Below are 13,639 nucleotides of genomic sequence, written 5' to 3' on the forward strand. Positions count from 1 at the left end.
TCTTGCAATTCTAGGCAGTTCTAGGCTTTTCTCCAGCAGGAGGGACGTGGGTCGGACTGTCCAGCAAGTGGATGGCCAGTGGAGACCGGGGAATTTCCCCGAAAGCCTGGTCTGCTTTCACCTCTTCCCTCCCACCCCACCTCTAACCACTGGACACACTACCTTTTGTGCAACTAAAGCTAAACTGTTGTTTTCCATGGTGATACTTGGGGACTGGTGGGCCCGAGATGAGGAATTTTAGTGGGGGGGGGGGGGGGGAATGTGAGAAGACATAAAAGGTTGCTGTTCTTCATTCAAAGAAATTAAAAACTGCTTCCAGCACAGGGGCAGGGATGGGCAGGGCAGGCAGAGCTGCAAAGTCCTCAGGACTCTGTCATCCTCAGCTCCCCGTTGTCTGAGCTGAGCACTAGCCCCCAGAGTCCTTCCAGATCAGAGAGAAAACCAAGACAGCTGGACTGGGAGCCCCTCTGTCCGTGGCTGCCCCGAGGGAGAAGGGCAGTGAGGTGGCGGCAGCACCAGCATCACTGGAGAGGCGAGATCTTCAAAGGGATCATGATCCGAGACTCCATGTGTCGCACCAGGGGCACTGCGGGGAGAGGCAGAGGTCACAGAGGTGAACGCGGCCAGCTCACCCAGGAAACTGGCTTCTGAGGGGGAGAGTGCCTGGGACGCTGAGACAGGAAATGCCCACCGCCCTCCCGGAACGGCCCAGGGAGAGCACCGGGTCTTCCAAATGCTGAGAGAAGGGAGGACTGAGGTGGTGATGAAATGCAACATGTCAACGCTTTTCATAATTATACATTTATTTTCCTGGGTCTGTGAAAACAAAACAAAAAAACTAGCCTCTCCCTAGCCAGTTTTGCTCAGTGGATAGAGCATGGGCCTGCAGACGGAAGGGTCCCAGGTTCAATTCCAGTCAGGGGCACATGCCCAGGTTATGGACTCGATCCCTAGTAGGGGGCATGCAGGAGGCAGCCTATCAATGATTCTCCCTCATCATTGATGTTTCTATCTCTCTCTCCCTCTCCCTTCCTTTCTGAAATAAATAAAAATATATTTAAAAAACAACAACACTAGCCTAGTAAAAAGTGATTTCACAGATAACGATTGCTTAGGACAATGCTAGGTAAAGCATTTATAGAAAAATACCAAGAAAGTAACTGTAGTAGTAGTAGACTGGTAGGACAAAAGGGCTCCGTCAGTCAGCACCTGCTGACCCAGGTGGTCCTAGGAGGCCCAGCGAAGGGACAGAGAACTCGCTGGGAAATATTTGCTGCGCGCTTCCTCTGTGCCAGGACCTGGGTGTAGCCCTCTTTATAAATTGGCTCCTGGAGGGCTCAAGGCAGGCACCGTCACCATCGCCATTGTACAGACGAGGAAACAGCCTCAGTGAGGTGGAGAGCCGCGCCCGAGGTCACAGGGCACACAACTCCACTCCTCAGAGGCAGGGACCTCCTGGTTGCTATGGCATCCCCTAGAGCACTCACTCAGGCCTGCCTGGACCACGTGCAGTGAGCCACCAGGATGGAACCCCAATCACTCACTGTCTTCAAAGCAAGCTCCCCATCGCTGGAGGTAGTCAAGGGAGGCTAGATTCCATCCTCAAATAGGGCTCCTAGCAGATGACCTCCCAGGGCCCTACTGCCCCCTCCAGCCCCCCTGCCCCCCCGGGGGGAAGGGACTCACCTGTGTAGTAGACATTTTCGTCCCAACCCCTCTTCCTCCAAGCAGCATTTCTAGTCTCTTCCCGAGACTGCAGGTCTTTGTAGGCTGTGGGAAAGGCATTGCCTCATTCCTTGGGCACACAGGACTGGCTCTCCCCGCACTGCCCCCCCGGGGGGGGGGGGGGAGGAGCCTACCCCAGAGATGGTGCACCACGTAGAGCTCTCCTATCTGTGAGAAGAAGCCGCCCACCGCCTCCTGGTTCTCTTGTCGGTACTTGATGGCCCGAGCCCTGCACGGCAGAAGAGTGTTGGGGAGGCGCCAGGGCCGGGACAGAGGGCCCCCTGAGGTGTCTCCAGGCTGCTTTCTCTGCTCCACCTCAAGGGAGAAGCCCGAGGCCCCCAGCTCTCGAGATGGCCGGGGAATGGGGTGACGGAAGTGAGCTGCAGGCTGGGTGATCCCAGGGGAGTCTCTAGAAGATGCTCACCTCCTGGTTGCATCCTCCCACGGGATCCCCGAGGGGCAGAGGTTGCAGGGTTCCCTGCCATTTGGCCCCGGGAAAGGTGGTACCCTAGGGGCCTTGGCAGGGCAGGTGGGCAGGGTCTCCCCAACCCAAGCCCCGGCATGGCCACTCACCAGTTGTTGCCCCACTCGATCATGGTTCCTGGCTGAGAGAGAACCAGAAGAGAATCGAATCAGTCCTCACCTTGGATTCCAGCGTCACAGCTGGGTGAAGACCGGAAACTGCCAAGTCTCCCCAACTCCAGGGGTCCCTTGGCCTCAATCAGGGGCCCAGGTGCATACACACCTCTGTTCTGGGCCCAGAGGGAGGGAGCGGCCAGAAACCCCAGCCTCCGTGCTGGGGCACCGGCCTCGGGGTGCCTACAGCTGCACTCTAGCAGGGGGAGCGGGGCAGGCAGGGGTCGGGCGGGAGGAAGGCACCTTGAGCTTGTACGTCCTCAGCTCATAGATGTTGGGACCTGCTCGGGGCTGCGGCTCGTTCCAGAAGCTGAACTCCAGAAGCATCTGGTTCCTCCTGGACAGCAGCATCTGGCTCCGCTCCTTCCGGAACTCCAGGTACTCCTGCGGGCGCGGCGGTCAGGGCAGGGCAGCCGGGGAGCAGGACTCCCACCCGCCGCCCCCCAACCCCTGCAGCGGGTCCCACTGGGTGGCGGAGGCAGCCCCCGGCACAGGCTGGGCCAGACCCAGTAAGCGGAGAGGTTTGCCGAGCAGACGCCAACGTACCTTGTTGTTTTTGAGCTTGTTCATGCAGTCCATGAGGGCGGGGTAGCCGCCGGAGAAGCGCCACAGGTGCACTGTGGTGGGGCGAGAGGTCCGGGTCAGGGGGCCCCTGGGACCCAGCCCTGCTTCTCCCCCAATTGGCTGAGCATGTATGTAGGGCGGTGGCCTCCAGCCTGGTTCTCGGTAGCACCAGGACCCTTTGCCTTGGGGGGGAGGACAGTGCTGGGCAGGGCATGACCCCAGACACAAGCCCAGAAGACCTAGGCTGGAGCCCCAGCTCTGCCAGGTGGCCTTTGACCCCTCCAGGCTTCAATGTCCTCATCTAAAAAACGACAATAAGCCCTAACCGGTTTGGCTCAGTGGATAGGGCGTCGGTCTGTGGACTGAAGGGTCCCAGGTTCGATTCCGGTCAAGGGCATGTACCTTGGTTGCGGGCACATCCCCAGTAGGGGGTGTGCAGGAGGCGGCTGATCGATGTTTCTCTCTCATCGATGTTTCTAACTCTCTATCCCTCTCCCTTCCTCTGTAAAAAATCAATAAAATATATTTTAAAAAAACAACACAGTAACGCCCCACACCCAAACATCCTTAAACAGCAACTTGAACCAGACGTGAATTTGGACCCAAGGAGCAGGGCACACGGAAAGCCAGGCCGTGAGGGACACAGTAGGAGGGGGTAGGTCTGATGGGCTGAGATGGAACATTCCAAGACAGGGAATTAAAAAAAAATAAACCAAGGGACAGAACAGCATGTACGCTATGCCACCACGTGTTTGGGGCGGAGGGACTTCTCCAGGGACACTGGTCTCTGCGCCATCTCTTGATGGAGACCCATGGGATTGTCACAGCAGATGGCCCTGGGGCAGAGACCCGAGGCCTGGGGACTGCAGGCAGGAAGGAGGCTGACTTGGCACCGAAAGCTCTTGTCCTGTTTGAAGTTTCTCCTATAGCTTCGGGACTGGGTTCAGTATGTCCCCTTTCCCCAAGTTCATGCCTGCCCAGGACCTCAGAATGTGACTTGATTTGGAAATATAAGCTCCTTGTAGGTATAATTAAACGAATATTAGCTCATACTGGGTTGGCCTCAAATTCAGTGACGGGTGTCCTTATGAGGGGGTGATCTGGACACGCAGAGAGATGATACCAAGTGAAGAGAGAGACACGGGGAGGACGCTGTGTGCCTAAGGCAGAGCCTGGAGCGACGCCTCTACAAGCCAAGGAACGCCAGGAGTTCCCAGCAACCACCGGCAGCTGGAAAGGGGAGAAAAGATGCTCCCCCCTCGTCTTGGGAAGGAGCGTGGCACTGCCCACACCTTGATTTCAAACCTCTGGGCTGCAGACCTCTGTTGTTTTAAGCCGCCCAGTGTTGGAACTCTGCCACAGCAGCCCTAGGAGGCGACTACATCGTGAAATACGGAAGAACCCGCTACCGTGGAAGCAGAGAGAGAACAGTCTTCCATCCTTGGGAGAGCGCCCCAAAGGCCCATCGGATGCTACGCTGCGGGCAGCTGGCTAACCGGCTTCCCAAATGCGGGTCCCCAGCCCCAGCCTGTCCATCCCCTGCCTCTGGACTCCATCTGTGCCTCGATGGTTCCATCTGCAAAACTGTCTGACCCTACGGTTTGTGTAAAGGCCCTTCCCAAGCGGAAACAGCGAAAGCACTGTATGGATGGAAGGCTACCACGACCGGGGAGGCTGACCTGGGGAAGAGGAATGACGTTAATACGGGGGGGGGAGGGGGGGGGCGGGGGTTGAGGAAGGACCACCAAGAGGAAGAAGTTACAGGCAGGGCGTGTAGATTCACTTGAAGAAATAAATCTCTAACCAGGAAAGTGGTTCTTCTAGAAGAAGGATCAGTGATTCTTACAAATTCATTAAAATGTAGCCCAGCCGGCGGGGCCCAGTGGTTGAGCATTGACCTATGAACCAGGAGGTCATGGTTCGATTCCGGTCAGGGCACGTGGCCGGGTTGCAGGCTCGATCCCCAGTGTGGGGCGTGCAGGAGGCAGCCAGTCAACGATTCTCTCTCACCATAGATGTTTCTCTCTCTCTCTCCCTTCCTTTCTGAAATCAATAAAAAAATTTTTTTTAAAAAGACACGATTATCAGGACTATGAAAGAATGAGATAAGCTGGCTTAAAAGGTAGTGAGCTCCCCATTGCTGGGAGAGTTCAGGGGAAGCGTAGAGAACCTCCTATCAGGGCAGCTCCAGAGGCGCTCCCTGTGCTGTGCAGAGTCTAAATCAGTCCCGGACAAGAGGATTTTCTACTGCGATGCAAATGTTCTATAGCCGTGCTGTCCAGCACGGTAGCCAGAGTCACATGTTGCTTGAAATGTGGCTTGTGTGACCGCGGATTGAATTTTTCATTTCATTTCATTTCACCTAATTTTACCTTAAACAGCTACATGTGGTTAGTGGCTACCTTCCCGGACAGTATAGACCTCAAGGCCAAAGCCCCCTTGAGTGGCTGAGCTGCTATGAGTCAACGAAATCCATGGGTGGCCCCTACCACCTGGCGCCAACTGAGGTGGGTGAGTAGGGGTGGGGTGGGGCATGCTGGGGGGTAAGGAACCAGCTCAGACAAGAGCCCCTGTTTATTCCACAAATGTGAGCCGCATACTGGGGATTCATTCAGTGATGAAGACAGACAGACAGACAGGGGCCCCGCCTTCCCAGGACTCACCACCTACAAGGGGAGACAGACAAGTACACCACAGGCTGCACTATCAGGGCAGAGAAAAGGCAAGTCTTAGGTGCTGGGGAGCCAGGGGAGAGGCCTGGCCCAGCTTGGTCAAAGGAATCAGGGAGGCCTCCAGGAGGAGGTGATGTCTATATCAAAATAAAAGACGAGGAGAGGACTAAACCAGGGAAAGTAGGCAAGGGAGAAAGTCTGCTTCAGGCGGAGGAAACAGCAAGAACAACAGTGTGGAGCCAGAGGGTGAAACTGTCGCAGGCAGGACAGCACAGGAAGCAAGGAGGATGTGGAGAGACGAGGCCAGAGGCTGGGCAGGGAAGGACATGCAGAGCCCTGTGGGCCACCCCAAGGGCAGAGGGGAGCCCCCACAGGTGTCTGAGCAGGGGAGTGAGTCGATGAGGATTGTATTTACAAAGACCACTCTGGCCCGGCTGGTGTGGCTCAGTGGTTGAGCATCGACCTATGAACCAGGAGATGATGGTTTGATTCCTGGTCAGGACACGTGCCTGGGTTGCAGACTTGATCCCCAGCAGGGTGTGTACAGGAGGCAGCCAATCAATGATTCTCTCTCATCATTGATGATTCTAACTCTCTCTCTCCCTCTCCCTGAAATCAATAACAATATATTAAAAAAAAAAGAAGAAAGAAAGAAAAAAGAAAGCCCCCAGGTGTGCTGCTGTAGAGGGGGTGGAGGGCAGCCAGGTGTAAGAGGTGCGGGGGGGGGGGGGCCTGGGTGGGCGGCAGTGGTGCTGGAGACGGGGGCACCTCACCTGCCTGGTCCTGCTCCCCATACCACGTGTTCCAGTTGCCCACGAGCGAGCAGGGGTAGTCCTCATCCAAGTGCAGCTTGGGCAGCACGGCCTCCCTGTGGGAGGGGCACAGAGATGGGGGGGGGGCTCACACCAGCCACATCGCACCCTGAGGTAAGGGTTTCCACTCAGGCCCTCGGGCCTGGGTGTCAGCCTCCCCGTCTCTCAGATGCAGATGCGGGACAAGACAGCCTTAGGACTTCCGGCTCCGAAATGTACCTCCCTGGACTTCTGTAAGGAGCACGGGGCTGGGAGAGGTCCCCACCCACCCTGACAGGCACGGGAGCAGGTGGCTGGAGGAAGATGCTCACGTCAGGCTGTTGTAGGCATCCAGGCACTCAGGCTTCACATTGTGAACTGCAAGAGAGGACAGAGCGGGAGGTGAAGCAGGGGGGTGTGTGTGTGTCCGCGGGGAGCTCAGGTGTGGGGAGCCCCACAGGGCCAGGGCGCCCGGGACAGCTCAGGACCTCCCCACCCAAGCCTGTGTGGAGGGGAGGGCGGGCGGGCAGGCTGGGGGGCGCAGCAGCCGCTCACACTGGATTTTGTAGAGGTTACTGGTCTCCTTCTTGGACAGGAGGGTGGAGTGGGCGTCCTTCCGGGGATCCACCTTATGCACGAAGAGTGAGCGGAACCAGCTGCCTTCATTGTCCTTGGAATAGAAGCTGCGGGACAAAGGAGTTCAGGAGGACAGGTGGCCACGGGGAGCCTCCGCCTTTCCACAGGCTCAGGTGCCCCGCTCCCCTCTCCGGGGCTGGCGACCCACATTCTGGGAACAGGGCCACGGAATCCCATGGCAGCTCTAGGGTGTGACACGTCATTCGCTGGAGCCAGCTGAGCAGACCTGGTCCCTTCTGCAGGGTTCCGGGCGCCCGGTTTGCCTCCTGAGTCTTTGCTGAGCCTCAAGAGGCCCAGGGAGGCAGCCCCACCTCCCATCTCTCTCTCCAGACTCCCTGCCTCTACTTCACCCCCTTCCAAGGGGTTCTCCACTGGGGGGGTCCCACAACTGCAGCCCCTTTCCCGGAGGCAAACCAAACCCAAACCCACCTACTGCACAGCCACAGGCCTAACAGCCCAGCCTATAGTGTCGGCCTCTCCCCAGGTGTGTACCCCTCTCCAGGGATGCTCCTCCCTGAACTCACCAGGCTCTTGCACTCTGTGCTTCCTTTGTAAGTTCTGTCCCCTCTGACGAGAAGGCTGCACTCCCCCTCCTTCCCCGCGCTCACACTACACCCGGCCTGCGCCCCTTCCCAGCCCCCACAAATGGATGGCCAGAGACCACTAAGCTTTGTCCCCAAGGAGGTCCCAGTTGCTGGAAGCAACCAGCCTTGGAACACAATGACAGCTGGAAGTCTCTGCCAGAGCCCAGGAGAGTGAGCCTGGACTTAGCCTCTGGCAATCTGGGTGGGCTCTCCAGAGGAGGTGATCTGGCCAGTCTCCAAATCTCCAGGGTAAAAAGCATAGCAAGGCAAGATTCATTCATCCAGCCAACACTTAATTGACAAAGATCTGCCTTGTGTACCTCCTTAGGGTGCTGTGAGAATGAATGAATGAACAAATGAATACTGTGCCTTGTTCAGAGTGGAGGGACCTGTTACCACCAGGTCCTGCCAGACCATAACTGCCTTCCCCACACAGTCCCAGCAGCTTCTGGCCAGGCCTGAAAAGCAAGTCAGCATGATTTCCGGCAGTGGAAACCCCGTCAGCAAGTCCTCCCCTTTTTCGAGCCTTTTCTGTGGCTAGAATAAATGTCTTGTGAATTCAAAGCATTACATTTCCCCCCCAAAAAATATGCAGCAGCCGCTGGGGCAGATGAAATTTAAAACGCATCTTGAGCCCTGGCCGGGTGGCTGGGAGGGGGTTTCGCTATGGATCACATTCCCTGAGGACGTCCGCTGTGCCAGGGATCTGCAGCCGGCTTTTAGTAGCTTGATCCGGCGGAAGCTGTGGAATGATGTCACAGTGTTGATACTCTTGGTGTCCCCATTTTCCACACGGGAAAATAGAAGGTCAGGGAGTTGAAGGGGTGGTGGCAGGGAGAAGAGCAACTCCTCCAGTTTGTCAACCAAGACCTTTGCTCCAAAACTCATGGGCTCCAAGTCATTTATTAACACCAGCACTGACCAAGATAAACAGCCAAGCGGCCAGCCCTGGAGAAGAGCCTGGGGAGTGGACGGCGGGTCCAGGAGCTCTCGTGGGCTCCCAGGTCTTCCCAGCACCCTCCAATCGCTCCTGCCTGCGGGCTCCTGTTTCCCCGTGTGTCAGAGGAGCGCAGATCTCTCCCACAGGTCAAAACCAGCGAGGGGCCTGGCCAGGACCCGAGGGCAGCGTCTGACCCGGAACCCAGCATTCTCAGGCTCACACTTCCAAGTTCATTTTCTCAGCGAAATCACAACATTCTCTTGCCCTTGAACTCCTCTTTGACCTCTCTCACCTTTCTATTTTTTCTGAAGCTCCTTCTAACACATACCTTTTTAAAAATCTACATACCTATATATATTTTATTGATTTCAGAGAGTAAGGGAGAGGAGGAGAGAGATGGAAACATCAATGATGAGAGAGAATTATTGATGGGCTGCCTTGCTCGAAGCTGGTCCACCCTTGCTGCTTGACACAGTCGCTGCAGGGAAGAAACATCTGCACAGCTTATGTTTCAAGGGACCTGGCCTATATGGCATATGGTTTGCTCCCCCTCTTGGCGCTATGTATTTTAAACAGGACCACCTCCCTGAGTAAGGTTGTTTCCCCAGGTTAGGGATTAACAGGACTAAGGAAGAGAATAAATCAGTAAATCCCTCTAGTGTTACAGAAATACCATGTACTACTTATGAAGAACTTGGACTAAGACCGTTGGCAATAAATTTGGGACTTGCCCTAGCCGGTTTGGCTCAGTGGATAGAGCGTCGGCCTGCAGACTCCAGGGTCCCAGGTTCGATTCCGGTCAAGGGCATGTACCTTGGTTGCGGGCACAGCCCCAGTGGGGAGTGTGCAGGAGGCAGCTGATCGATGTTTCTCTCTCATCGATGTTTCTAACTCTCTATCCCTCTCCCTTCCTCTCTGTAAAAAATCAATAAAATATATTTTAAAAAAATTGGGACTCGTTGGGCCCGCATCCCAGGGGTCTGCCCACCAGGGAAAGCACCAAAGCCTATACCCCTGGAGACCCACGGACACAGGGCAGTCCCAGGGAAGGCAAGCAGCGAGGCTGGGAGGACATAACCTTTACTGGGTAGGATAATCTCCTTCAGTCACTTCCTTGTAGCCTATCAGTAGAGCAGTGACCTTGGAATAGTCCTTGTAATGGAACAGAGATTAACCTAGACAGGATTAAAATCAACAGAACTAGATAGAGACAGGATTTTTGGCAAAGGTCAGATAAGAAACAAGGAACTGTAGAACGTTACCCAAAACATACCATGATGTGATTATAGAGGCATGCTTATAGGATCAAATAGTATAAATACAGATGTAACAGGACAGTAAAGAGAGAACCTGGCTATGCTGATCAACTGAACGCAGTCTCCATGTCATTCTTTCTTTGCCGACTCCATCCACACCTTTGGGAACCTCTGGATCTGCTGGAGTTGGACCCCAACACTGCCTGCTGCACGCCCCACACTGGGGATCGAGTCTACAACCCAGGCATGTGCCCTGACCGGGAATCAAACCTGTGACCTCCTGATTCATAGGTCGATGCTCCACCACTGAGCCACGCCAGCTGGGCTAACACATACCTTGTTTATTTGTTTGTTTATTATGTGCCTTGTTTACTGATTCCCTGCTAGAAGCAGCACCATAAAGACAGGGCTGTTGTCTGTCCTGTGTAGCCCTGCTCTCTCCCCAGTGCCCGGAACAGTGCTGGGCACGTGGCACATGCTCAGTCCGTGAATGGGGAACGAAAGGAGAGGTGGGGGAGCTCAGACAGAGCTGCAGGGAAATGGTGGGAGGTGGAAGGCGGAAGGCCAGAAAGGGTGGCCCTTTGCTCAGAGCACGGACACAGGGCTCAGAGGCCCTTCTTCTCTCCTACCCTCCCCACCCCCACCCGCAGCAGAATTCGTGCTTTCAGAGCACAGGTTCTGGACAAACTGGGGTTCTCACTCCAGCTGGGCTTTATCTCTCTGAGCCTCACATTCCTCATCTGGAAAACAAAGGCAAAAGGACGGGCCTTTTAGAGAAAGTGTTTACACAGCAGTGGCGGCCGGTAGCACTGTTCCTACCGAAACTCCTAACTGATCTCTGTGCTCCCCCTGTCACCCTACTTTTCCCAACCTGCCCATCAATTGTTGTCAAGTACCACTTTGGTGATGTCTTCCATGGCTACCCCCCCCACTTCCTACAAAATAAAGGCTTGGGATTCCAGCTCTCATCCATTTCGCCAAGCTTTCCAGAGCCAATTCCCATTTAAATGTGATAACCACCGAGCCAGGATTCCCCATCCCAGTGGGTCTCAAATCCCCTGAGACATTCCCAGGCCCCACCCCAGATCATTGCAACAGCCTCTCTGGGAATGGGCCTAGCGATCCGGGTCTTAACAAGCCCACACTCAAGTCTGAGAATCACTGCTCTAGAGCAGCCCCAATTTATTATTATTATTTTTTACTGTCATCTCGGTAAACCATCCCAGACATGTCAAAGATTCTGTGATCAAAACTCTACTAAGAATGCCTCTTAGGCCTAGATAAACACACAAAACAGCCTTTGTCCAATCTGTGGGAAGGATCAGCCCCATTCACAAAAACACCTCTCATATTTCCCCCACAGCCCTGCCATCATTTTCATATGACTACGTCTCGTCTCCCCAAACACACGGGATGTCATTCCATCCCCCGGGATACCTAGCGCAGGGCTTCTGGCATGAGAACAGCTCCATGTATGTCCCAGGTGAGAACTTTGCAGTAATGACACATTTGCACTCTTAATAGTATCAATAGCCTGATACCCCTCCCTCCCCCAAGGAAACAGCTCCAGAAAGTTTTATTTATTCCTCAGGAAGCAGGGGGTCTATGCACATTCTGAGACTCTAGAAAGGGCCCTATTTCTGCTTCCTGTTCCAGAAGCAGCAAGACACACTGGAGCTAAAACTGAAGTTCTGTTAACAGGATCACGGGTGCAGCAGTAATAACTGCTGTTTACTGAGCACCTACTATGTGCTAAGACCTAATCCTCACAATATGTTTTTGAGAAACACGAGGCTCCCAGGCTCCTGTGCGGCCTCTGGACGGTTGCCACGCAAATGGCTTCTACCACCAACGGATTCTGTAACCCTGGGAAACTGAGGTCCCTTCTCCCAGTCTTCAATCTCTTCATCTGGAAAATAAAATGATCTCCCCAAGGCCCTTTCTGGCCTAGGATGAGGGCTCATGCAGAAACTGCCTGAGACATCGCCTGGAGCCAGGGGCAAGATCTCCCATCCCCAGGGGCTAGCAGCCTCACATCACGGCCCTTTGAACCCTAACAACTCTATGAGATATGCACTATTCTATCACTCCCATTTGTCCTGAACCCTGGGCCAGGGACTGGGGAAACAGAAAAGATGAGGTGATGGTCTAGGAGGGGAGAAGGGCAAGCGCAAGCGTGGACAGGGCGTAAGTGCAGCGATGGGGGAAGTACAGGGCGCTGGAGAGGGAGGAAGGAGGGGAGGCGAGGGCCAATCGGGGAGCAGGGCCCACACAAAAGCTCAGGCTGGGGGCATGGTCCAGCCGGCCGCCCTCTCCCGAGAGGCCGCCAGTGGTGGCGCAAAGAGCACTGGGTGCCAGGAGACCAGGGTCCAGGCCCAGTGCTGCCACGGCGCAGCAGGGGGAGTGACCTTGGGCAATTCCCCCCCCCCCCCCCAGGCCTCCTCGCCCCCACCTGTACTGTGCAGGGTTGGGGAGCAAAGGGTCTGTGCAGCCGTGGCTCTTGGGGATCCTCTATTGCTCCCCTTACGGCTCCCCCCGACCCCCAAGAAATTCCAGAGACGTGGCCTCTCCCAGGAGCCCCCAACGGATGCTGCCTCACAGTCACCGCAAAGCCGGGGGCTGAGGCCACTCCTCCTGCCTCCCCGGCTCCAGGGCCCAGGACCTGCCCCTCCCATTCCCCCCATCTTCCATCCTCCGCCCAGAGCCAGGCGCCCCCTGGAACGAAGCCCCTGCGCACACCACCTCCCCCATTCTGGCTCAGGGCTCTACCCCAGGCCTGGATTTGGCCCCCGCCTCCAACCCATAGATTCCGAGCCGGAGTCTGCCCCTTCCCCACGCCCAGGCCCCGGCCACCGCCCTGCACCCCCGCGCCCCGTGCACGCCTCCCCTCCCCTCCCCGGCCCGGCTCTCACCGCGCCGCAGCCGCAGCCGTAACCTCCGCGCGGCGGGGCCCGGGGCCCCCCAGCAGCCGCGCCGCTGCAGAGATGCTGCTCAGCCGCGGAGCCATGTTGGCGGAGAGCAGGTTGGAGGGAGACCCCGCCCCTGAGCCCGCCTGGGGGGCGGGGCGTAAATAAGTCCCGCCCCCTCCGGTCCCCCGCCTCCTTCCGCCCGCTGCTGCGGTGCATCCCCCGCCCCCCCATTCCACTGACGCGGGGTGGGAGGAAGTCGGGGTTCTTTCCCTCTGAGCCCCTACGCGCTGCTCCTGACTTGCTTCGTGACCTTAAGAAAGCCTTTTCCCCACTCCGGCCTCGGTGTCCAGTTCAATGAAATGGGGGCGTCGAACAAGGAGATGGGGGGTTCTTAGCCGGGCATGGAGGGATGGGCATCAGAGCAAGCCCCCGGTGACGGTGCGTTTCCCTGGGGGTGAGGGGAGCCACATTATCCAAGAAGCAAGCCCCTCACCATTTCAGACGGGCGGGCAGGGCTCAGGGCCGCGCCATCTCTCCATCACCTCCTTCCCTCTTCCCATCCGCCTTGACCATCTCTTCCTGCGTCTCCTGGGGCCCCCTGCCCTCCTCCTGCCCCGTCCAGCTCCTTTGTCTGCTCCGCAAACGAACCCCTGCTCGGCCACGATCCCCCAGATCACAGACCCCAGCAGAAGCAGGGAGCCTGCAGACCCCACACGGGGGCCAGGGGCTTGGTGGCTTCCGGAGAGACGTGGGAGCATGCATGCACCCTGCCCACCCCATGAGTGCCCACCGCAGGCAGGTGGCTCCTTGCTGGTGTGCTTGGAGTGGGGGAGTGAGGGCAGGCTCTAACTCTGGGATTGCTTCAGCGAGTACTGGGTCTGCCTGGCCCGGGAACGTGTTACTCTGAGACACCAAAGGTGGGCAGA

At 56.5% G+C, this 13,639-nt stretch overlaps 1 protein-coding gene across 1 annotated transcript; it reads right to left on the minus strand.

Annotated features, from left to right (window-relative positions):
- Positions 1–245: 245 nt before the first annotated feature.
- Positions 246–12,849, minus strand: NIPSNAP1 (nipsnap homolog 1). The gene is made up of 10 exons (XM_059675904.1): positions 12,717–12,849; positions 6,944–7,071; positions 6,721–6,766; positions 6,371–6,465; positions 2,908–2,978; positions 2,605–2,745; positions 2,299–2,330; positions 1,860–1,954; positions 1,687–1,770; positions 246–586 (listed from the first exon to the last, which is right to left on the minus strand). The coding sequence occupies exons 1-10, from the start codon at positions 12,809–12,811 to the stop codon at positions 522–524; spliced, it is 852 nt and encodes a 283-aa protein (XP_059531887.1). The 5' UTR covers positions 12,812–12,849; the 3' UTR covers positions 246–521.
- Positions 12,850–13,639: the final 790 nt, after the last annotated feature.

This window comes from Myotis daubentonii, chromosome 19 (genome assembly GCF_963259705.1).
Source record: "Myotis daubentonii chromosome 19, mMyoDau2.1, whole genome shotgun sequence".
Lineage (NCBI taxonomy): Eukaryota > Metazoa > Chordata > Mammalia > Chiroptera > Vespertilionidae > Myotis > Myotis daubentonii.